This window comes from Gopherus flavomarginatus, chromosome 7 (genome assembly GCF_025201925.1).
Source record: "Gopherus flavomarginatus isolate rGopFla2 chromosome 7, rGopFla2.mat.asm, whole genome shotgun sequence".
NCBI lineage: Eukaryota > Metazoa > Chordata > Testudines > Testudinidae > Gopherus > Gopherus flavomarginatus.
In genome coordinates this window covers 66,645,412-66,671,781 of record NC_066623.1, presented here as the reverse complement: position 1 = coordinate 66,671,781, position 26,370 = coordinate 66,645,412, and the positions used below count along the sequence as shown (strand labels likewise).

Below are 26,370 nucleotides of genomic sequence, written 5' to 3'. Positions count from 1 at the left end.
GGTGTTGGCACTGCCTGCAGGCCTGGGTAGCTGAAGAGCAGTGGCTGCTGGCTGCCCAGCTCAGAAGGCAGAGCTGCTGCCAGCAGCAGTGCAGAAGTAAGCGTGGCATGGTATGGTATTGCCACCCTTACTTTTGTGCTGCTGCTGGTGGAGCACTGACTTTAGAGCTAGGCACCTGGCCAACAGCCACTGCTCTCTGACCAAACAGCTCTGAAGGCAGCACAGAAGTAAGGGTGGCAATACCACAACATTCCTAAAATAACCATGCGATTCTCCCTGCAACTCCCTTTTGGGTCAGGACCCCCAATTTGAGAAATGCTGGTCTTCCCCATTAAATCTGTATAGTATAGGGTAAAAGCACAAAGAAGACCAGATTTCATGGTCCATGACATGTTTTTCATGGCTGTGAATTTGTTAGGGCCCTACTCATATCTATTCAGACTGCAGTTGCAAAGATCACTTTCCTAGCTTGTTGCTTTGACCATGTCATCCCTCTCATTACCAGGGCCGGCCACAGGATTCCGGAGTCCTGGGGTCTTTGGCAGCAGGGGGTCCCCACTTCAGCGGTAATTTGGCAGCAGGGGGTCCTTCTGCTCCAGGACTCTCCGGCAAAGTGCCCCGAAGACCCATTGCCGCTGAAGCGGGACCTGCCGCCGAAGTGCAGCCGGCTCTTCAGCAGTAATTCGGTGGCGGGTCCTGGAACGAAAGGGTCCCCCTCCGCCGAATTATCACTGAAGACCCGACTGCACTTTGGCGGTGGGTTCCGCTTCGGCGGTAAGTCGGTGGCAGCGGGTCCTTCCACCTCGGAGCAGAAGGACCCCCTGCCGGCAAAGACCGTGAGCGGAAGACGCTCCGGGGATCCAGGCCCGCAAGAGTTTTCTGGGTCCCCTGGAGCGAGTGAAGGACCTCTCTCCAGGGCCCCGAAAATCTCTAATGGGGACCCCTGCAGGGCCCGGAGCCTGTGGCAAATTGCCCCTCTTGCACCCCATTCTGGGTGGCCCTGCTCATTACATCTCTCCACTTGCTCCCTTTTCAGCATCACATCAAAAATAAGCAACTTGTCTTTGCTTTGAAGGCTTCTCATGGCCTATCCACACCCTCCCTATTGTCTCATTTATTGTCGAGATGTTGACTCCTATCTCTGATCAGCCCATGATGTCAGCCTCCTTTGCCCACTTGTTAAGTTTTCAAATCAACACCTTCCTACTTTTCCCCATGCTGCCATTCATGCATTGGAGAAACTCCTCATAATTGTCCACAAAACTGTCGTCCTGCAAATCTCTCCTTAACTCTTATACCTGTAAAAAAAAAAATTAAAATGGTTAGTGTGCTGAGACCACAACTTATCATGACAACCAATATTTTCTCAGTTCACCCTTTGTCTCTTGATATATACTTAGATTGAAACGATATTTGGGGAAGGGGCCACCTTTCCATTATGTGTTTGTACAAGGGAGGGATAGCTCGGTGGTTTGAGCATTGGCCTGCTAAACCCAGGGTTGTGAGTTCAATCCTTGAGGGGGCCACTTAGGGATCTAGGGCAAAAATCAGTACTTGGTCCTGCTAATGAAGGCAGGGGGCTGGACTCGATGACCTTTCAAGGTCTCTTCCAGTTCTAGGAGATAGGTATATCTCTAATTATTATAACACCTAGCACAATGTGTTCCTGGTCCATGATTAGGATTCTAAGGCACTGTCACAATGCAAGTAAATAATAATGAACACACAAGATTAAAATCTGTTTACCAGATATATAATGACCTATTGTGTCTTATTTTAATGATGATCATTAATTTTTCTTCTTTTTTTATGTATCCTGAACTGTAAAGTGTTATATCAGGCCAACGGCATATTGGGCTGCATTAGTAGGAGCATTGTCAGCAGATCGTGGGAAGTGATTATTTCCCTCTATTCAGCACTGGTGAGGCCACACCTGGAGTATTGCGTCCAGTTTCCTTCCCTCCACTATAGAAGGGATGTGGACAAACTGGAGCGAATCCAGTGGAGGGCAACGAAAATGATTAGGGGGCTGGAGTACATGACTTACGAGGAGAGGCTGAGGGAACTGGGGTTATTTAGTCTACAAAAGAGAAGAGTGAGGAGGGATTTGATAGAAGCCTTCAACTACTTGAGGGGGGATTCCAAAGAGAATGGAGGTAGGCTTTTTCTTAGTGATGGCAGATGACAGAACAAGAAGCAATGGTCTCAAGTAGCAGTGGGGGAGATCTAGGTTGGATATTAGGAAACACTGTTTCACAAGGATGGTGGTGAAGCACTGGAATGGGTTACCTAGGGAGGTGGTAGGATCTCTATCCTTAGAACTTTTTAAGGCCTGGCTTGAGAAATCGCTGGCTGGGATGATTTAGTTGGTGTTGGTCCTGCTTTGAGCAGGGAATTGGACTAGATGACCTCCTGAGGTCTCTTCCAACCCTAATATTCTATGATTCTGTATCACATATGTTGATTGTTTATAACACTTTTTCTTCTCTAAAACCATCATGGAGTGCAATTAAATTGCTGAAAGTCATGATCGCATTCCCAATCAATTGCAAATTTTGTGGTAGTGTAATTTAATTAACCAATCTGGATCTCATTTGAGCGTATGCCTGATTTTTTTGATTTTTTTTATTCTTCTGCTAAACGAATTGTGTAAAAAATTGTGTAGTATAAAAAACGAATAAAAACAGGCATAGATTTTACAGCAGTAAAATAGCTAAAGAATGTTTATGTTATTTGATACTTGCCTTAAAATGAATCTCATAGTTGGACTATGCAGAGAAATTAAGTATCTGATATAGAATTTTTTTAATGTATTCAGAGCTTTTACAGGCATCTTTGCAGTCCCAGCTTCATATAAAATCTCTAATGTGCATGTTATAAGAGGTACTCTAAATTTAGTGCCATGATTATATAGAAGCAAAACCAACCCTTGGGTCCTAAATGCTTTGACGTTAGTGAAAGTACTGCTTATGAGTTTCACAATTAACCTCTGTACATTTCTCATTCATGAAAGCCAGAAGAAAAGCTTAACGCACCAAATTAACAAAACTTTGTTCCTTCAGTGGATATTTGTTTTAAAACTTAGTTTTTCACGTGAGCCTAAGGGAGCTAGGTACTGAACTCCTATTGAAATTCTATGGGATTTGAGTACCTAATTTACCCAGTCTTCTTTGCAAATCTCAACCTAAATGTCTCTTTACCATCTATGTATATATACATTGGGCTCAATGTAATTCCATTAACTTCAGTGGAGTTATTTCTGATTTACATCACCGCAGGTGAAAGGGATACCAATGCCATTGTGCTTAGACCAGATTATGTGTTTCTTTTTGAATGCTTTGGAAACAGTGATTTCTCTGTATAGTGTCAGGGGGGCAGGAAGCACAATACAGGGTAAAGGCAAAAGAAAATTGCTTGATTTTTGTGTGCAGGTAGAGAACATTTAATATCATCATTGTGAACAGTAGAGCATTCCTGTATTGTGGTAAAAAAAGTTAAGTGCAAAAAATGGCAACCATACATTTCCCAAAAGAGCAAAGTAGTAAAAAATGAACATACGCACAAAGAATATGCAGAAGATTATTTGTTAACCACCACAGTATAATTCAATCCATCCTACAAAAGCTATAGCAGAGGGGGATTATGTTATTCCAGAATGTCAAAACAGAGTGTGAGGGTCAATTTCTGTAAGAGTTACACCCGTGGAAATCTGATGTCAATAGAGGCACTTCATTTTCAAATGTGAAATTCTAGACAGTGTAAACCCACATCAATAAAAATTGTATCACAGTAAGATAACCATAAACAATACTTCTGGAATATATTTCTTCCTTGCAAGTGTTAGTAATAAAAAAAGGATGTTACGCAGAATAAGTAATTTGCAAACAATGTCGAATATGGGCTAGATCCTAAAATGGTATAAATCAACATAGCTACATTGAAATCACTAAAGCTAAGCTGATTAACTACAGCTGAGGTTTTATCCCTGTATATTTTAAGAATACAAATCTATACACTATGCCAGACATAGTATTTAGATATTGTCATGTATCCATCCATTGTTATAAGAAATGGAATGAACCTCGAGAGGGAGAATAGTGTTATGGATAAGGCATTGGTTTGGGACTCAGGAGATCTGTCTTCAGTTCAATTTGTATATAACCTTGAACAAGACAGTCAAATTCATTCTCTTGACCATTGGCTATTTGGGGTGCAAACTCCTCTGGACAGGGCCTGTTTCTTACTATGTGTCCATACAGAACCTAGCACAATGGGGCCCCCACTATCAGTGGGGTACTAAGTTAATACAAATAATGAGAGATGGGAGAATGTATATAACCAAACACTGTCCCCAGTGCCTTACAGGAATATTAAAGATAAATTTTACCAGACTGTGCTTCCTCTATGATTTATATGGAAGTGCCTGTCATCATCATCTCCTATGCAGATTTATGTTTTATTTCTCTCAACAGTGTTATTCTGGTCCTTCCTTCCAAATTTGTGTATTTTTTCCCTTATATCAATTCCTAAGCCAGGGTTGTTCTTTGATGTGAGCCCACTTTCAAGAGATTTCCCAGTCTCTGCTAGAAACTTACATGCTTTTATGTAATAGGACTGTATCCAGAAAGGAGAAGAATTAGATTTCTACTATACAGAATCTCATGTTTCTTTTGTTCTAACAGATCCTGTAAGTCAAATCCCTGAAGTCAAATCCCTGTATGCATGCAGGGCCCCACAGATTTAAATAAGACTTTGCACAGGCATAAGGTCTGTCCAGGCACGCTCAATTGCAGATGTTGCACCTTAGTAATCTATTGGTTCTGAGCTTTATCTAAAGTGACTATAAAGTTACTGTATTTTTCTTGCTTTATAGTATTTCTCCTTTTTGGCATTGGAAATGATTTTTCTATAGATAAACTTTAAATGGAGGAGTCTAGCACTAGTGCCAGGGATTCAGCTATACCTGCAGAAATGTGCTCATTCCCCATCTGCTGGGAACCCAAGTACACGGATATTCAATGTATTGTACAAATGTGGGAAATTATTCAAAAGACTGTTGTATTAGGTTAAGAAAGAAATCCATAGCTTTTCATTGCTTTTGAAGTTTAAGAACTTACACATCTTTAAAACAAAAACATTAAAAATAGGCAAGATTAAAAAGCATGGGCTCTGCAGATAGTTCCTAATTGAATCTCAGCGATACAGACAGTTTTTGCTTCATGAGCGTTTGCCTTGCAAGAAGTGGGTTTTTTTTTCATTTTTCATACATATGATCAATGCTGATATTTCACAATTTCAGTTAAAAACAACTTTCATATTTGTGATTGGGCGGTATAGAAACCTGGATAATAGAACCCCTCTTCTGACAGATGACAGTGGGAAAAATATATTTTTGTAATGTCAAGACTTCACAGAAAAGTTGGATCTGGCTGAGCAATTCTGGCGCAGTGTTGGAACTTCTACCTCAGAAATTAAGATGAACAACCTTTGTATCATGATGGTTATGTACCACATCTTGAAATCCATATTACACTTCAGACAGTGCAGAATGAACACATAGACCAGAATCATAACCAAGGCTGACTTGGCTGTTTCAGAATGGATTGGATGGACATCTTCTTGATTATCAGTCCAAACTGCCATTACCTTATCTTACAGAATATCACCCCATATAGCTATCACTAAAATTGGAAAGAATTCCTATTATTTTATCCATATCTGGGCACAGCCAGCCCCAGCTAAACAACTACCCTGCCAAAATCCAGCTCCAAGGTAAGAATGACTACTCAGAATACCAGCTGGAAACGCCAGCACATTTTCAGAGAAACTCTTTGGAAACATCCAGGATATTCATCATTTCAGATAGAATTCTGATGAAGAGGATAGGAAAACCCAACAGTTGCAAAGTATAGTTGTTTTTAGAGCTGGTTGAATTGTTTATTTGAAATGTAGTCCTTTTTTCCTCAGTGAGTTATTTGCAAACTGACATTGAATTTTACAAGTTAGTTCACCATTCATCATTAACTAAATAGTTTAGAGTGAGGCAAACACATTTGAATTCATATGCTCTCTGCAAATGCTTGCTTTAGCTATTTGTAATTCATACTGTGCAATTGGTAACCTAGGTCGAATTGTATTGTTTCTGCTCTCTAACTGATGACAAACTCTTTTCAGCAGAGAATAGCAAATAATAAATAATGAATGCTTTTATTTAACTATAAGTACCCTTGTGAGCACATGGATACAGCTAAATCACCAAACAGCATGTCAACAAAAATCCATTCTTGCCAATATTCACAAATAAATAGTGAATAATAAAAGGCAGAAGCAGGTCAAATCAAAGCTTTGGAATCTGAATTAATGTTCACGAACACTGTTTTGTGGGATACAACAAACCAGGCACAGACTTTTCCCAAGGACTATAAATACAAACAACCAACAAGAAAAGGAGTGCCTGCTTTTGTCTAAGGGAAGACTTTTCACTCAACTCTATCACAGACAGTAAATCCCCCTCATACAGGAATGGAAGGAACTGTCTTTCTTCCCCAAAAATAAAAGGAATCCTCTAAAACTTAGGCAAAATGGCTTTAGGGAAGATTTATGCAGCACAAAGCTGCCTACTCCATCCCTGATCTATTCAATTATGGAGGAGCTCTAGCTTCCTCATAGTTAAGGTTGGGACAAGCATCTATTTCAGCCTGTGAGGGGTTCACCCAGGGCCAGCCCACAACATTTTGGCACCTGAGGCGGGGAGCTCAAATGATGCCCACATGCCCCCTCGCATGGGTCAAAACTTTGAAAGATCTCAATTCTGCCTTCTTCCTGTTCTACTCCTCTCATGGTACTGCTCTGCTACCTTCCCCAATACAGGACAACTAACAACTTAAAATGCCTTGTTCAAAAATTTGAAGTAACACTTAACTTTCAAATGCCTGAACAGCAAATGTTACTTTTCTTGCCTGCATAGTAAACACTGGCATTTTTATCTGTTTGAATAATCAAAGTGGTGCTTTCCATGCCTTCTTGGTTGCAAAGCTTTGAACTGCTTCCTGAAGGTCCACAGCCTGGGCCAACTCATGCTCTATTGAGATGGTTGAAAGGCCGACCAGCCTCTCCTGTGTCATTGTGGAGTGTAGATGTGTTTTTATTAACTTCAGCTTGGTGAAGCTGTGTTCTCCACTGGCAACTGTTACAGGAAGTGTTAGAAGTATGCACAGAGCAACAAAAGCATTTCAAGAGAGAGTGGTCCTTTATTTATGCATATATATTCCAGAACAGCCTTTGGAGTTGATCCTGCTGAAATGTATCTTGAAAGGCTTTCAGTTCATCCCCTAAATCACTCGCATCGATATTGCGCATGTCATCACATGTCAACACTGTGTCTAGTGCCCGTCATTGCTGGTGTAGGTCTTCTTCAGGTATAGTGAGGAGTTTTGGAATATCATACAACATCCCAAATATACTGCTGTGTTCCTTGAGCTGCATGAAACGTTCTTCAACTGATTGTATTGCACAATTTAGCAGTTGGTTAAAGAATTCAACTTTGAATTGTTGTTTGGGGTCTCCTGTGGGACTATCCTGTGCCTCGTAATCAAAATGTCATCTTCTTCAGTGACTCTTGTATTCTTGAATGGGTGGGAAAATAACTTCACTGTGAAGTTCCTCTGCCGACTTCTGTGCACTCTTCAGAATGTTTTGAAATCCCTCATTTGACCAGTAAGACTGTAGGTATGTGTAGCAGTGCCCACTCTTGGCCCCTCCACAAATGCGATCAGAGACCAACTGAAGTGCAGCACCTGTGTCCCTTTATTGTTTGTGTCCGTTCCCACCACCTATTATTTACAGATATCTACAGACACCAACACTCTGGAAGACTACTAACTTCCCAGCCAGCAGGGATCTAGAGCCCACACTCCTCCCTTTCCTGTCTCCCCCTGCTTCCCGTCTCTTAGCCAGCTTTATAGGGCAGGCTGGCTACCCAGACCCGCAAGTGGATCTACTCTGGTAATTAGGACGTGGCCCCTCAGCCAGCCCAAGTAATACCCTTCTTCCTCTGGAACAGGGATAATAGGGGCCTGGCTTGTTTCTTCTAGCCAGCACCCTGTTACAGTATGACTTTGCTTTGTCCAGTTGTTCCATTGCTCCAGATATACCAAGGTCAACAACTTGGAGTCTCTTGCTTACAACATTTATTTCAAACAGTATGTCATGTCACAACACACACAGAAATTTGAAGTTACGGATGTTTCTGAGAATTCCATTTCCCTCTGCCACTGTTCTCCCATGAACAGTTCCTATCATAGCATTATCCTCCATAATGGCAACTATGACATCATCTATCTTCCCAATATGGTGTTTGATAGGCTTTATCGCCTCCACTCAACTTTCCCATCATGTGGCATTCAGTGGTTTCAGTGTCAGAAAGGATGTTCTCAGATGTTGCTTCAAAATTTGCCATCGATGAGTTGATGCAGAGAAAAATACATAGATGCTTTGAATTACATTAAAAAATTCAGCAGCAGCCTCACTAGAAGCTGATGCTGCATCACTGATCAGCAAGTTCAATGAATGAGAACTGCATGGGGCAAAAAAAGCTCAAGGGTTTAACTCTCAGATCCGTATCTCCATTCCTCTGTTCTTTCCTCTCATGTTGGCACCATTATCGTAGCCCTGACCTCTCATATCAGCTATCGCAATTCCTGTATCTTCCAGCTTTTTGAGAAGCAAATTTGTCATACCAGCTCCTGTAGTATCATCAATGTCAATAAATTCTAGAAAATGCTCTCTGACAGTCACCCTGCAGGCAGGGCAAGTGCAAGGAAGTTTCACGCCCTAGGCAAAACTTCCACCTTGCATCCTCCACCCCCCTACCCAGCTAACCCCGCCCCCCCCACAGCAGCTAACTCAGCCTCCCACCCGGGGAGCCCCCACCCCCGCAGCAGCTACCCCCCCCACCGCGACAGCTAACCCCTCTCCTTCCCCCGTCCCCCCACGGAAACTAACCTCGCCCAGGGAGATTCCCCCTGTCCCCTTGTGGCAGCTAACCCCACCCAGGGAGACTCTCCCCCGTCCCCCCGTCGCAGCTAACCCTGCATGGGGAGACTTTTTCCCCCTACCACCATGGAAGGTAACGCTGCCTGAGGAGACTTCCCCCCTCCATGGCAGCTAACCCTGCCTGGGGAGACTTCCCCCCTCCACGGCAGCTAATCTTGCCTGGGGAGGCTTCCCCCCTCCATGGCAGCTAACCCTGCCTGGGTAGCCCGCCCCAGCTCACCTCAGCTCCGCCTCCTCCACTGAGCACGCTGGTGTCACTCTAATTCTCCTCCCCGCCCAGGCTTGCGGTGCTGATTGGAGGAGACTTAGAGTGGGGGCTGTGTGCTCAGCAGAGGAGGCAGAGTGGAGGTAAGCTGGGACAGGGAGCTGTTCCCCTGTGCGCCTCCCCTCCCCTTTACTGCGGGCAGCCCTCCCCGCGTGCCCCCGCACCCAACTCACCTCCACTCCACCTCCTTGCCTGAGGGGACTTTTAGGCACCCCCAACCACTAGGCGCCCTAGATGGCTGCCTAGTTTGCCTAAATGGTTGCACCGACCCTGCCTGCAGGGACATTTTCACTAGGTTCAGTTGTTGTTACATAACACACTATGAAAACTATTTGTTCCATATGGCTGATGTCAGGTGTGCAGTCCAGAATAACAGAGTAATAGCTTGCCGACTTCAGATCTGCCACAAACTTCTGGTTGACTTTTGTTGCCAGTAATTATATGATCTCATTTTTCATTCTTTTTCCAAGGTAGTGATGTGTGTGCATTTTTTGGGTGGTGACTCTTCTTACATGCTCCTGAAGTACAGCATCAAACTCAGCTGTCAGCTCCACAATTTTAAGGAACTTTCCATTGTTTGACACATACAGCTGATTTGAAGTGCTGCACAGTGCTAGGTTTTGGGTAGCAAGCATTCTCACAATGGCAATGAGCCTTTTCAGAACATTTTGCCAGTAAAGAGTCTCTTGATATTGATCATCTATGGTGGCCTTTAACCTTAGTCTCATCTCAAGCTCTTTCCACATATGAAATGCTCTCTGGTGATTTGCTGCCTTCTCATGGCATGCCAGATTTCTAGCCAGATTTTTTCCAGTCCTTTGTTACTGTAGAACCCAATGTGGCTGGAACATTAGACTGGAAGAGTTTGCAACAAAAACAGTATGCAACATTCTGGGTGTTTGAGAATATGAGCCATGGCCTCTCCACTTTGTCATCATTGGGGATTTCATGCCAGTAATGTGTTGGATGGAAACTCCTATTTTCATTGTCTTTGGGGAACATTAAGTTTTTCACTTGCTGTGGCCCACACAGTACAAGGAAGTTCCTCAGGCTACTGCTCAAGTGGGTCCACAGTCCTGGATCATCTAAACTTAAGGAACTAAACTCAGCAGCAGCTGTTTCTTGCACCTCCACCACACTCTTCTCTGATCTACACTTTTCTTCAGGAATGTGCATGGTTACATCAATTTGAGATGGAGATATGGATGCTGCAGTAGCTGCTAGGTCACCTGCACTCTAACTAACTGGAAGATCAGGCATCTCCTCACCACTCACATCCTCATTGGGACCAGAAGGCTCACCGTGAACATTTGTGTCTACGTATCTCAGGAGAGCGCCTTCCTGCTTAGATAGAAAAGCTTCCTTTGCTTTCTTTCTTTTTCTGAATGCTACCCCAGAGGGGCATTTTTTTTCTGTCATTCATGACTGTTGTTCTGTGCCAGCTATAGTGGCTCTCAACACTCAATTGAAGGGGACAAATAAGCAGGCTTGTAGCAGGGTCTGAGTGAGGGAAGATATCAGCATCTTAACTGGCTCCTACTACTTCAGTTGACTGCCTGTTCTCCTCAAGTGGGTTCAGGGAAGCAGCAGGAAACAGAAAGCTCCCTGAGAAGCTGATGTTTATCAGTCCAGGTCCCTGGGGGTGCTAGAGAAGTACATAAGAGGGTCCTCCTCCTCTCTGTCCCTGCAGCTCCTGCTGCTTTCTGTTATTCTCTCTCACCTTTTCTCCTGCCTGCCTGTTATTTCTCTTGGGCCCACCTTCCTCCAGCACAGTACTCCACCATCTCTATGCATCTAGATCAGAGAGGATACATATGCACCAGCAGCAAACACAATTTTCTACACTCTGGGTCCTAGTGTTGCCCCCTTCTCCCCCCCGCCCAGTCTGGCACCTCAGGCGGCTGCCTCAGTTCACCTCATGGTAAGGCCAGCCCTGCGTTCACCTGAACCAGAAAAGCCATTTCTGAAACAGTATCCCTTTACTTGAGTAGGTATTCAACTCAAAATAGCTGTCAGAGTCCAAGATGTGGGTGGGTTGTGCCTAATGATTGGAACAGGAGTCAGTAGCCATGAATCAGACCTGAAGGTCAGAACCAGTGTCAGAGGCCAGATGCCAAAGTCAGCAGTCAGGAATCAGAGCCAAGGGTCAGAGTCAATTGATAATCAGAAGTAATCAGTTAAGGCCAAGGGTTGGAGGCAAGGCAGGAGCAGGACTGAGAACAAGGAGCCATGAGAGCTATTACACCCATAGGCAAATGCCTTGAACAACCACCAAATTGCTGCTGATGGGCTTTAAAGCTGGTCTGCTGACACAGTCAGGTGGTGTAGCCAATCAAGCAGTCTATTGAGGGCAGCAGCACTCATTAGGTTGCCTGGAGACGGACTCTGTTCAAGTCCTGATTCCTGACGATGGCCACTTGGACTTTAAATTCCACAGAGTAAAACAAAACAGACTTTCACTGCCTCATTCACAAAGACGGGGTCTGAGTTAGGCACTTGACCAGGCCAGGCTTCTTGGATTTGACAGGGGAGCTCCTTCCTTCTCTGTCTCAGCTAGGGCTGCTTCTTCTGATGTACAAAAACATAGGCCATCCAGGATGAGCCTGAGCCCATAGACCTGGTCAGTAGATGCTGTATACTGAGCACCTTTATGGCTTTCACAGGATAGCTACCACAAAAAAGGACAATCTTAGGAAAACCTGGACAGGTGGTAACCCTAGTCTCAGCTTCACCCCAGAACTGTCTTCTGAAGGCATCAGCCAGGCCTTTTCACCTTGGCTATTGGGGCTTTATTGATTTCTGTGGTCTCATGGACCTTCTAGCCACTGAAGAACAAATTCTTATTGGTTCTGCTGGATGTTGATTCTGGGTGGCCTCTCAGCAGCTCTTGTAGGTCTAAAGTCACTACTTCCCTTCTCCCAAAAAAGAATACCTTCATCAGGTGGGGTGCATCTAGATGATTGGACCTCCAGAATGGAACATAAGACACCTGGTACACCCATCACACCGCCAGTTTTTCAAAGTTCTGTGCTGCACTTGCAAAGATTGTGCTTATATTGGGCTTAACTGCGCCTTGAAGCCAGAGCCTGCGTTAATGAGCAGAGTAATGAATCATAGAATCATAGACTATTAGGGTTGGAAGGGACCTCAGGAGGTCATCTAGTCCAACCCCCTGCTCCAAGCAGGACCAATCCCCAGATTTTTAACCCAGTTCCCTTAATGGCCCCCTCAGGGATTGAACTCACAACCCTGGGTTTAGTAGGCCAATGCTCAAACCCCTGAGCTATCCCTCCCCCCATTGCTGCTGCATTATGATTTTCTAGGCCATTGTACAATGCCTTAAGAAATATAGGGTGTTTGTGTCTGTGTGGTATACTGTGCACTCCACCCTGTGCTGGGCCAGCTCCCTCCTTCGTCTAGAGAATCTAGCACATGGTGTAGTGCTAGTCTCACATAGGCCTTGTGCAACCAACTCCCAGCCCAAGGACTGTACTTGTACCTAGCTTCTGCACAGAGCAGGACTGAGGAAGTTTAGCAGGTAGCTTCATGAACCCAGTCAGGGCCAGGCACCGTTGAGCCCATCATCATGTTGTCTGTCATGTATAATGTGAAGCTGGCATCTTACCCTAAGTATGGCTACTTAGCTGTTCATGTTACAAATCTCACACACAAACAGTGAGCCAGGATTTATTGGGCTTTTCCTTTCTGAATTTCAGTGCAGTTGAGTTTCTATTTTGGCCTTATTTGCAAGTATTTACAAATCCTGCTGCACCTAAAGAAAATGGGTGAGCGGGGGACATGTTGGGGAAGGGTGTTGTACCTCCTACCATTTCTGTTCTGCCAACAGCTTAACTTGTAGCTGCTTGGGAAACATTGGCTGCAGGTGAGGTTCAGTAACCTGCAATATGCAAGAGATCAGACTACATGATCATGATGGTCCCTTCTGACTTTAAAGTCTATGAGAGTTCTGCTGTCACTTTAGTCTATTAGGAGCATTCACTTGTTTGACCAGCCAAATGTAGAAATCGGTGTCATTTATGAGCCATGGGAAGGGTAAGTGCAAAGCACAGAATGACATAGACTTAAAACAGGCTATGAAAGAATTTATCAGAGAATATATTCCAAGTTATACAGTGATACTATTGATTAACATTGATACTTATTAGCTTTAGTATCATTTTATAAACATAATTAGGTTATTATTAATGAAGTTTAGCATTGCTAATTGTAATAACCGTGTGCTAAAACCTCTTGTGATGGACAGTTGACTGAACACACTCAATTTACATTATGAGCTAGAGTCCCAGCTGGTGTAAATTCGTGTAGCACCACTGAGGACAATAGAGCTCTGCCAATTTACAGTAGCTGTGGCTCTGGCTCTATGTCTGAAGACAATCTATATTGAGCATTGATAGAATTAATTTTTATGGCAGCTGTAAGGCTAAGAGCCAGTATGATGATACTTTATTTATTTCTGTGTTTTTAGGCAAGCAATCATTATTGACAATCTATAAACCTTGCCAATATGAGCCATTTTAAGGTCCATTGAATGGGAAAACTCTTTTTCAGCAGAATAGAAGCCTGTTTTGTTACAGCCTCCACCCTGCCCTCCTCACCCCCTGTATTTGAAAATATACCTCCATTTCCTTACTATGGACCTGAACCTGCAACTGGTAGCATGAAGATATGGTGTTCCACCTGTGTGGATGTCTGTGGGCCTCTTTGTGGGCTTGTCAGTCGTCCTATACCCTATCAGTTGCAATACGAGGGCCTATATTCCTATATTCCACAGCTTCTACACACTCCAATTTATGACACAACTTCTAAAGTAGCATTTTTATTTCATTTGAGTAGATGTTTTATATATAGCTTCTGAAAGAGTGTGTGTGTGTATATACTTCATGCACACATATAGTATAACATCCAATGCTTTGAATTGTATAGATGTTGACATTCTCTAGCTGTCTGGTACCCTAGAATTATTTACAGATTATCAGGTAATCTAAACTTCCTAGTAGCTACAAAATCATCCATCAATGTCTTGTCCACAAGCTCAGAAAGGAGAGCCTGGTGTGATAACAGTATTTATTTTTTGAACATCATTATTAGTGCCATAGCATAGTAGCAAAAGAAGCAAATTAAATTAATAAAGTAAGGAAATAATATTGAATTTAAAAAATAGATGACTTTGAATTGTATTATGTACTTTTCTTTTCTCTCTCTGGCTGATCATCTTTCTTCTAAGCCCACCCTACATTGAATGAATGGCACGGACCTGTTCAGCAGATGGAGAGGCTGTGGCATGCATACAGGACTGCTGGGCATATTTGGCACAATGATTCAGCCTTTGGGTGTTAGATAACCGACTAGTAACCTGTTTTTTGAGGGGTCGTAAAAACCTATAGTTACTTTGTACAGAAAAAGGAGTGAACAGTGTTCAAGGACTCTCACAATAGCTTAGCTCGTGTGTTTCCATTATAGGCTCAGTTCTCTGAACCAGAGTTACTAAATCTATTCTCTCCTGCAAACTAATCAACACAAAGCCATCATCCTTCGCTACAAGAGACTTGGCCCTGAACTTTAGAGAACTCTGTCCAATAGCTGACATATCATTTGGACTGAAAATAGGTGGGCAGTGTAGGTGGTAAAACCTGCTACTAATTCTTTACTCCTTGATAGCACCAAAACAAGCTGCTGATCTTGGCTCTTTAATAGTAGAGGAAGAGGAAGGGATAGGCATCTAATACCTCCAGTGTTTGTATGCAAGGCATAATTGATTTTCTTGAGTAGGAACCAACACTGATGCACTGCTGTTCTGGGGGAAAGTGTTCTTTTGATAAATGGTACCCCCACCGACTTTGGAACACAGGCTTTACCATATTAGGAAGATCATTAAGACTGTCAGGTCTACTGTTAGTGTTCTGCCTCTGGCAGAGGACAAAACCTGATATTTCATATGTCAGAGGAAGAATAATGCATATGCAGTAGAAAAAATGGCTAGAGGGCTGGAGAGATTGTAGTAGAAACAATAATTGTAAGATTATATTATATAGATTTAAGCTTGGCTAAGTAATGTCTAAGCAGGGACATGACAATACTTGCAGGGTGTAAAACACCAGGGAAGAAGAGGAATTATGTGGCATAATAATAAAATTAAGAAGGAGAAAAAATAGTCATAATTCCAGGAAAAAAGAAGCTTCCTATGAGTGCTAGTTGGTATCCCGGGGAATGGATCACAGTCAAGTTGGAAGGGCATGGAATCGGTCCTGGATCGAGTTCTCTTCAATATCCTCATAAATTATTTAGATAATGGCATAGAGAGTACAGTTATAAAGTTTGAGAACAGTACCAAGCTTGGAGAGTTGAGAATACTTTGGAGGATTAAAATGCAAAATGATCTGAACAAACCAGAGAAATGAGATGTAAATAGGATGAAATTCAATGAGGACAAATGCAAAGTACTCTAGTTAGGAAGGAACAATCAATTGTAAACACATGAAATGACGGCCTAGACAGTAGTACTGTGGAAAGGGATGTGGGGATTTTAGTGGATCGCATGATGTGATTCAACACTGTAACAAAAGGTTGCAAAAAAAGTGAACATCATCCTGGGATGTATTAGCAGGAGTGTTGTAAGCAAGGCTCAAAAAGTAATTCTTCCACTCTACTGCACGCTGATAAGGCCTCAGCTCAGAGGTGAAAGTAAGCCAGTCCAAGTCCCGCTGCTGGAGCTCCAGTGGTGTTTTAAAGGGACCAGGGCTCCCTGCAGCGACCAGAGCCTCTGGCCCTTTAAATTGTTGCTGGGGCGCTGGGGCTCCTGCAGCCAGGCTCAAGCGGAGATTTAAAGGGCCCAGTGCTCAGGCCCCTGCGAGGAGCCTCGCGCCCTTTAAAGCACTTCCCAAGCCCTGATGCTGGAGCTCCAGCAGCGCTTTAAAGGGCTTGGAGCTCCCTGCAGCGGCCGGAGCGCTGGGCCCTTTAAAGCAGTGCCGGAGCCCTGCCACCACTATGCTGCAGTGGCAGGAGCCCCATGACCTTTACATTTCTACCTGAACCCGGCTGCCGGAGCCTCCACTGCAGGGAGCCACGGGACCTTTAAATCACCACCGGAGCCCTGCTGCCGCTACTCTGGGGCAGTGGCAGAAGGGTTCCGGTGGCAATTGAAAGGGCCTGGGTCTCCGTGGCAAATGGAGCCCCGGGCCCTTTAATTCCCCCCTGAACCCCAGGGCTGCCAGCTGCCTCTGCAGCTGGTAGCTCCAGGGTGATTTAAAGGCCCTGGGGCTCCCGGCCACAGCCAGAGCCCCAAGCCTTTAAATCTTGAAAGGCTTCACCTCTTCCGGTTGAGGTCCCACCTCTTCCGGTCGAGGCCATGCCCCCGCTCAGGACTCTAGCGTACTGGTAAGTCCTTTAAATTACTTTCACCCCTGCCTCAGCTGGAGCATTTTGTCCAGTTCTGGGTGTCACATTTCAGGAAAAATGTGGACAAATTGGAGAAAGTCCAGAGGAGAGTAACGAAAATGTTCAAAAGTCTACAAAACATAACCTATGAGGGAAGATTGGAAAAAAATGTGTTTGTTTAGTTTGGAAAAGAGAAGACTCCAAGGGGACATGCTAACAGTTTTCATGTACATAAAAGATTTTTACAAGGAAGATGGAGAAAAATTGTTCTTGTTTACCTCTGGGGATAGGACAAGAAGCAATGGACTGTAAGTACAGCACGGGCAGTTTAGGCTGGACATTAGGAAAAACTTCTTAACTGTCAGGGTAGTTAAGCACTGAAATAAATTGTTAGGGAGGCTGTGGAATCTCCATCATTGGAGGTTTATAAGAGTAGGTTAGATAAACACCTGTGGGATGATCTGCCCTTGAGGTTCCTCCCAGTCCTACATTTCTACAATTCTATAAGCTCTGAGGTTTGTGGAAGAGCCATCACTTGACACACTAGAAATGAGTTAAGTGTAGCCCTTAGTAGATGAAAAATAGGAACAAGCCTTAGTAGTAAGATGGACAGAATGAACTAATCCATTATATTTTATGATTCAACAGTAGCCATGTGTGTTTTTTGTGGAGAAAGGGTAAGGGATTCTTCTTGAACTTTCTTTCCCCTTAAACATTATATTTGACTGTACCTATCTTAGCATTTATATCTACAAATATTATGGGTTTCTCCTTCTTTGTAGAGAGGGAGTACTTCCTCAGCCCACTCCAAACCAATCTTGCCCCTGCTGGGTCTGGTTTAATAAAATCTCAAACAGCGACACCCCTTCTTCTGGGGTCTGGTTTCTTATTAACACAAAATATCTGAAAACAGGATGTTTGAGATCTCTCAGGATTCCTTCTTGCCAAATCAGTCAATTCCAAATTCTTAAGTCTCACCACAGGCTTCCCCATCAAAAGGTTCCTAAGCAGCTCCTGTTACTCATTAACTAGGGATCATTGCTGGTCTTCCTTCAGGCCACAAGTCTAGGAAAGGACACTCCTTCCTATTGAGAACAGGTTGCCACTGATATCTCCCAGAAGGGCTGGCACTGAGTCAACCAGGTCTGTGCTCTCAGTTCTCCAAATACTACAGTTTAGGAGGGGAACAAGGCAGAGATCAAAGTTGGGTGCTGAACCCCTTAATAGCCCAAGCTCTACCTGTGACAAGGACACAAAACTGTCCAGTCATTTTTAAAATCCAGCTTACAACTTTAGCTCCCTGAGCTTCTATAGCAAAGTCTGCCCCAAAGGCTGAGTACCTGCTATGTGAAAAAAATATTTCAATTAAGTTGTTTTAAATCTACCAGTCCTTAAATGTATAGAACAATCCCCTTGTTCGTGTATTATATATAAATATAAGTCCAAGACCCCATTCGTGGTGGAACTGCTTGTAGAGATACCCTACGGACTCAAGTTTGGATAATAAAACCAGAGAAATTTTATATTATGTTAGAATACTAACACAATACCTGGATGTATAAAGAGAGGAATTTTAGGAAAGAGAAAGGAGATGATATTGTCTCTGAATCTGGCATTGGTGAGCCCAACTTGAATACATATTCTGGTGTTGATATTTAAAAAAATATATATTGGACATGGTTCAGAAAAGAGCTACAAGAATGATTTGTAGTCTGGAAAACATGCCTCACAATGAGACTGTAAAGGACCTTAATCTCACTTATCTAGGAGAAGATTAAGCAGCAACTCAATCATGATCTTTAATTATTTAAATATAGAAGAGACATCTGACACTAGAGGTCTCTTCAATCTAGCTGACAAGGGCATTACAAAATCCAAGGACTTGAAGTTGAAATCAGCAAAGTTCAAACTGTAAAAAACATATAAATTAACAGTAAAAGTAATTAAACATTGTAACAGATTACTAAGAGATTTTGTAAATTCTATATCAGTTGGTGTCTTTAAATCAGGCTTGTCTGTCTTTCTAACCAACAGGCTCTAGTTTAACCACAAGTTGTTGTTATAGATGTAAGAATTATTGGGTGACATTCTATGGTCTGTGTTGTGAGAGAAGTCATGATAATCAGATTAGATTATCATAATGATCTCTTCCAGCCAAAAAATCTATGACACTGAAAATCCAAGGAGAAGTTGCCAACTATCTCTTATAATGTTTTCCCCTTTTTCATTATTCTCCATGTGTTTGAAACTCAGTTTTGATACAGACCATTAATCAGACAGTAAGTTTGTAAGAAAAGATTCCAGAAAGATATAAAATGTATTTTATATGAATATTTCATTACAAGCTTGCATTGTAATCTTGCTGTCAGAGCAGCTTTATCTTGATGATATGTCCAAGAGCTATAACTGAGATAGCTCTTTTGATGTGTTGAAATGAAAGCACCCAATATACCGACACATCACAGAATATGTAATAAGTTTTCTTCCACATTCTTCTTCATTAAGTTATTGATTAAATCAGGTTAATATATAATCATCTCTGTCCAAGCACAACACAGTGGTATGTAGGATTTGGGTATTCAATTATTCAATAGGTAGGGCTTACTTCTCTAAGACAAAAAAAATGTTTTATTAATTTATTTTGATAGTAATTTAAAGGGAACAAAATCCATTCAATAGCGCAGGAGCAGTCGAGATTTGTGATGGTACATGTTGTCACAGCCTTATGTCTGCTTCAAAAGAGAATACATTTGTGGGAGACAATCTTTTTAAAAAGTGAAAAAATGGTTAAAGTGATTTCTAAACTATGGTCCATGGATCACTGGTGCTGTGCACTCTTTGCTGATTAAGAACTTTGTGACTCCAAATAATTTGTCAAATAGAAAATAAAGTGCTATTTATCACGTGACCTATCCCAACCATTATAATTAGTTAGCCATTTGCATCACATTTTGTATTACAGCCCACAATCATTATTGCATTTTGGATTTTTTGTAGTATGCAAATATAGGCCATCTCTTTATTTAGCTGGGACCTTCGGTAGGGTTTTTCAAACACTCTGAAATGAATTTTTGCTTTTACATGATATAATTTCAAAAGGGGAGGGCGAACACATAATTGACATATCCATCCAAGTGACAATCCTTCTACCCTAAAAAGCAGCCCATATATTATATCACTGTAGTAGCTACAAACCAGACTATGACTTTACTCTGAAGCAAAAAATAAACAAGACAAAACCAAAACAAAAGCTCTTCATAAAGGCAAAGCTACTGCAGACATTGAGAAATAAAAATAGTCCCTTGATTAGATTTTGAGGACAACATGTCCTTTTGCTAATATCTCTCTGCTGCATCTTAATTGGTAAGTAAATGAATAAAAGATGTGTTTATTACTACTTAATTGATTTGTTTGCTTTCATTTCTATCACTGATTTATTTTGGAATGGGGGATGGGTGCCTGTTTCATATGGTCTTTGAATTTGTTTAGCTTCATGTTTACATAAAAAAGTGCATTCTTCTTTCCAAGAATCTGATTTGGTTGAAGGATATGTTTCAAAATCAAGGTCAAAAGTGCCGGAAACTTCAGCAAGATCTCTGCTTGGCCAAATGGAGTCTGACAGTGTCTTTGTAATGCCTTTAAAGTAGTGAGCTAAAGTAAAAAGGTGGTTTATTGTGCAAAAGAAATTGTGCTTTTAAAAATGATATTTTTAATTTCCTTTACAAAGGGCTAACAAAAAAAAACCCTGGTTTTATATTGAACCTTGTATAATTCTGAATTTATATTCAGTGCCCAACAAAATCAAGTTGTTCTGGAATTATGGTCACATCACAGGCTGCACAAAAGAAATAGAAACTGGTGCATCCTAAGTGGCTTATTTATTTCTTCTCCAGATGACAATTTTGTTATGGAGTATTCCCTCCATTTCTAATAAATAATACTTGTTGCTTGTTCTATGTTTATAATCTATGACAGAGTATCACAAGAAAGGCTTGTTGTAATACATTGCCCCCAGCTAGGCAACAGAGCGGTGTACTTTGCAAATGAAAACATTTGTCTGAATGATGCATTTCTGAATGAGAATTGTTTTGTTTTACAGAGAGTTTGGCCGCTGGAAAGTGAACAATCTAGCTGTTGAAAGAAGAAATTTCCTTGGCTCCCCACTGCCTCTTGCACCTGAATTCTTTCGCAACATAAGACTACTAGGACGTCGCCCAACCCTTCAGCAAATCACAGAGAACCTTATCAAGAAATATGGGACACATTTCCTACTGTCAGCTACCTTGGGAGGTATGGTCAGTGATCTAAAAAAAATTTCCATTATGAAAATAACCACAGACAGTCAGAGTGGGTATAAATTGCTACTTTTATGTTATCAATACCATTAATATTAAATCCTTCATTGAACTTTTCTAGCTGAGCACATAGGGCCTGACTGATCCCTGAGGATCTGAGGTCTCTGTCTTGTATGGAAGAGAGGGGCTCAGCTACCTCTGCAACACTTTCTCCTTGTCTTGGATTCAGAGTGGGGTCTCACTGGATTCAAAGACCTATGCAAGGGAGGAATTAGGCAGTACGCTGCCCATGGGAGGAAGAGGTAGAAGAATGGTGAAACCAAGGAAATGTTCATCGTTCCTGCCCTTTCTCTGAGAGATTCTCTGGAAAGATAATACAGCCTATCCTGTATTGTCTTTTCACAGACCCCACTGAGTGGTTGGGAAACTCCCTTCCTTAAAGATAGACATCTTGTGGTGCAGCCACGGACTGCAGAAACCTTTTCTGTACTGTGGATGAGGCACCAGGAACACAGAACCACTGTAGAAGCACAGGGTCTACAGACAGATGTATCTGTGGACTAGCCTTTATTCTAAGAAGGAGGGAGCCTTTCAATGGAACAATTGGGGAGAAACTCTAGAAGGAGAATTTTATGAATAATTTTCTCTAGTCCCCTCCCATCACTTTTCCTGTGGGAGGGTCCAGTTGGACCCATAATTTCTTTCATGAGGAATGGGAAGTGATGCCTGAACAAAGTATTTTTAAAATATTATGAATGCTACAAACACTCAAGCTTGAATGTAGAGTGCTTCATCTTGGAGTATAATTATAACCTATTGTTCTCTAGAATTATTATAAATCAAAAGAGACAAATACAGTAACCATGGCCCACACTTGAATGGTCAATGCTTAAACATCATTTTGCTTACCTTATGTTCGATCAACTACTACAAAACCATTGTATTTGGACATTTTTAAACATTTTTGCAGAAATTCAAAAGCATGACATTTTACATTTTTCGTCAAAAATAGTTCTATATGCAAGTGAATAACATGAATATTTCTAATTTTTCAGTTATGAAATTTGGAAGTTGGACAAAAACAATTGGCCTACAAGACAATGAAGTTCATAGGCCCAATTCCTCATTGCATCCATGCTGAGCTCAGTTATGATACTGGCTCAGTTATGATACTTTGATACCTGGCAAGATACTAGAACAAATTATTAAACAATAAATTTGTAAGCACCTAAAGGATACTAGGAATATGAGGAATAGCCAACATAGATTTGTCAAGAACAAATCATGTCAAACCAACCTAATTTCCTTCTTTGACAGGGTAATTGGCCTACGGGCTAGTGGGGAAATGTCATACCTTGATTTAATAAGGCCTTTGAAAACGGTCCCACATGACAGTCTCATACGCAAACTAGGGAAATGTGGTCTAGATGAAATTACTGTAAAGTGGATGCACAACTGGTTGAAAAACTTTACTCATAGTGTAATTATCACTGTTCATTGTCAAACTTGGAGAGTGTATCTAATGGGATTGAACAGGAGTCAGTCCTGGGTTTGGTACTACAGTACTCAATATTTTAATTGGTGTCTTGGATAGTGGAGTGGAGAATATGCTTATAAAATTTGCAGGTAACACCAAGGTTGGAGGGTATGCACATCCATTCAAGGACAGGACTAGAGTTTAAAATGACCTTGACTCATTGGAGAATTGGTCTGAATTTAACAAGATGAAACTCAATAAAGAGAAGTGCAAATTACTTCATCTAGGAAGGAAAAATGAAATATACTACTACAAAAATGGGGAATAATTGCTTAGGAGGTAGTACTTATGGAGGGTACTTCTGTGGGTTATAGTGGATAACAAATTGATTGAGTCAACAATGTGATGCAGTTGCAAAAAAAAGCTATCATCATTTTGAGGTGTATTAACAGAGGTGATGTATATAAGACATGGGAGATAATTATCCTGCTCTGCTGGCACTAGTGAGGCTTCAGCTAGAGTAGTGTGTCCAGTTCTGGGTGCCGCACTTTAGGAAAGGTGTGGATAGATTGCAGAGTCCAGAGGCAAACACCAGAAGTGATAAAAAGGTTTAGAAAACCTGACCTATGAAGAAAGATTAAAAAACCTGAACATGTTTAGTCTTGCAAAAAGGAGCTCGATGGGGGACATGATAAGCATTCAAATAGGTTGAAGACTGTGATAAATGGTACACCATATCCACTGGCAGTAGAACAGGAACTAATGGGTTTAATCTGCAGCAAGGTAGATTTAGGTGAGATATCAGGAAACACATTAAGAGTAGTTAAGCACTGGAATAAGCTTACAACAGAGGCTGCGGAATCCCTATCATTGGAGATTTTTAAGCACACATTAGACAAACAATTGCCAGGGATTGTCTTGGTTTACATGATCCTGCCTCAGCTCAGAGTGCTGGACTCGATGACCTCTCAAGGTCCTTTCCACACCTTGATTTCTATTATTGTGTTCTGGGATAGGTCTTTGCAAAGAAAAAACATTTGATATCCAAGGGAGGAGAAAAAGCCATCATGTTTCCCCAGTGTATGTTTCATGGGAACCATAATTGACTCTCCATTCACAAGACACTTTTTCCTTCACTGCAGGCAATTGTGGTGATGGGAGAGAACAGATCCCTCAGGCCCACCCTGACTAAGACACTGGGAGTTCTGCCTAGGATGACCAGATCGCAAGAGTGAAATATCAGAGCACATGGGGGGAAGGGGAGAGACAGCCACAGGTGCACAGCCCCTACTGGAGACATGAGAAGGGGCGCACAGCCCTAGGTAGCTGCAGGAGGGGTGTATGGCCCCTGCTGAAGCCCATGCCACAAGCCATGGCCTCATGGCCCCAGCTCCAGCCCCCAGCAGAAGCCACTGGGACAGGGGCACAAGATCCTGGTTGCAAAGTCAGACCAAGTCACAGGGCAGGAGAGCGAAGGCTCCTAGTTCTAGCCCCAGCTCCAGCCCTAGCTCCAGTCACAGAGGGGAGGCCCACAGTCTTGCCTTCAGACCCAGCTTCAGCCACTGACAGCTGAAGCAAGCTAAGTCATGGAGGTCTGGAATCAGTGAGTGTCATGGTCCCCCTCACTAAATTATAGACTTAGTTGTAATCCATATTTAAACATACAGATTTATTTGTACACTAAAGAAACAACAGGGGTAAAGGGCAGGGGTTTTTATTCTGTCAGTAAATCAATTTCACAATTTGCATACCTCTCAGACGTGCCAGAAGTCTAGCACTTCTTGGATGACTTTGCCACAGTCATGACTTGCTTCTGGGCAATCACAAAGCTGTAGAAGTCCTTACAACTCATCCAGAAATTCATTTTGACAAGGGTTTCACTCCGCACCAAGTCTATGCTGCTTTGATTCCCGACATCTGTCCATGCATCTTTCATGATTGAAAATACACACTCTGTGTATGCATTGCTTACTGGTATACTGAGCACGTATGATACCAGCTTTGTCATATTCATTTGATGTCTTTGATGATTCAGTACTCATCACAGAGCTGATCAAGATCCACTGTTTTCTGGAGGTTTACAGCTGTCACGGCTGCAGACAGATTCTTGTATTCGAATGCCCTATTACTTTGATGTTTGAGCACTGGGTATTGAACAAGTAGCCAGTTGTTGAAACATCAAACCATTTCTCCAAATATAGGATTGACACATCGTAAACTTTCATGTAGTCTTTCTGGAGACATACAGCAGTGACAGGCAGCATCTCAGTTAATGCATTTTCAACTTTAGAGCCAAAGAATTTGTCATTCTTCGGTCGCTGAAGTTTAATTCTCAGAGTATTCATTATGGCATACACTTAACATGCTGTCATACTCTCATTTTCCGAACAAAGCACAGTATCACTGAAGATTTTCAGGACATTCTGGAGGAAAAACAGATGAAACTCAACTTTGCTAGGCCCCTCACCTTGTTCACCGTTTTCCATGTCCGAGAACAGCATCCATAGAGATTTGGGTACTTGTCACTGCCCAGGAAAACAAAATAGCACTTAACAGCCTGCCACATATTTACAAGCTGGTTTACAGCTGGGAAAAGACTCAACCAGCGCGTCGGAACATGGTGCAGAAAAGCGGCATACTCCATATCCACAAAATCAAACATATCCTTCAATGCTGCTACTCTCTTAGCAGAATTGATGAAATGATTGAACATCTTAATCACCAGAGTCTTAATGTCAACTTATAGGGTATTGCTAGCATGTTTCACTGCATTGTGCACAACATGGGAAGGGCATTTTGAAGGCAAGATATTTTTGTTTTGTTTTTTTAAATTCTGGTATACTGGTTGTCACTTTCCGTAATTCACGTTTGCATTATCAGCACAGTAGGAAGACACTTCGTTTAGGTCTAGTTTGTGTCACAAGTTTTTCAAGTAATGTGTTGCTTATTGTCTCTACAGTCTCTTCTCTTTGCTCATAGAAGTCTAACAGTTTATCATGGACTCTGTGTTCGGCTGTCCAGTATCTCAGCGATAAAGGGAAAGTTTTCACATTGTCCTTGTTAGATGCATCTGTGGCAACTGAGAAATAGAGACTGTCTGGCTTGCTGAGGTCTTTTAAAAATTCTCTTGAGAACGGTGACAGCACATTTTTGATCACTGCCTCCGCTTTAGTCTGGCCACAGCTGACATGCTTCGCAGTCGTTGAATCTGGATACAAGATAGGCGCAAGTTTAAGTTCATAGTCACATGAGCGATAGTTGATGAACTACTGTGTGGTAAACTTGAATTAGCTCAGCAGTGATAACCTTGTTATTGAAGGATTCATTTGGCCTGCTGAAAAAATGTGAGACCTGGGTATTGCTCTTGTGAGTTTTGATGTTTTGTTCACGATTTTTTGAATCAGCATGATGCTTAACATCAGACTCACTGCCATGGCAAATGCTAAATTCCTTCCCTCCTGCTTTACAAAAGGATTTTGAATTATAGTCATAGGATTTCCAGGTATAAGTGGTTTCCCATTCTGTCCTGTATCTGCACTGTCTTCTTTGTTTTTTGGTAGTTGGCTCCTCCCTTGCCATTCCCATTTCAGGTGGGGTTTTCAGCTGAAGACCGTTAGCTAGATAGTCACCAAAAAAACTGTGTAGTCTCTGTGCTTCTTGCGTGTTATTATGTGCTCACTGTAGTTTGTCCTACGTTATGCACTATGGTTCAGAATTGTAAACTACATATCGCTACTGTAAACTGTGTTACACCTGAAAAACCAAAATTGCCAGTAGATAACAGCACAGTCGGTTTAATGGGACATTCCCAATTGACTAATTTCCTTTTTCACTACCAAATTTTAAATTTTACCTGAATATCGGGAAAAATGGTGTCCTGACTG

General features: G+C 42.1%; 1 protein-coding gene across 5 annotated transcripts in view; it reads left to right on the top strand.

Annotated features, from left to right (window-relative positions):
* Positions 1-26,370, top strand: part of BRINP3 (BMP/retinoic acid inducible neural specific 3) — a 333,504-nt gene that overhangs the window by 161,584 nt on the left and 145,550 nt on the right. For all 5 annotated transcript variants that reach the window (XM_050961409.1, XM_050961412.1, XM_050961410.1 and 2 more), the window contains exon 3: positions 20,814-21,004. In XM_050961409.1, coding sequence (XP_050817366.1) covers positions 20,814-21,004 — 191 coding nt within the window. The remainder of the gene's footprint in view (positions 1-20,813; positions 21,005-26,370) is intronic.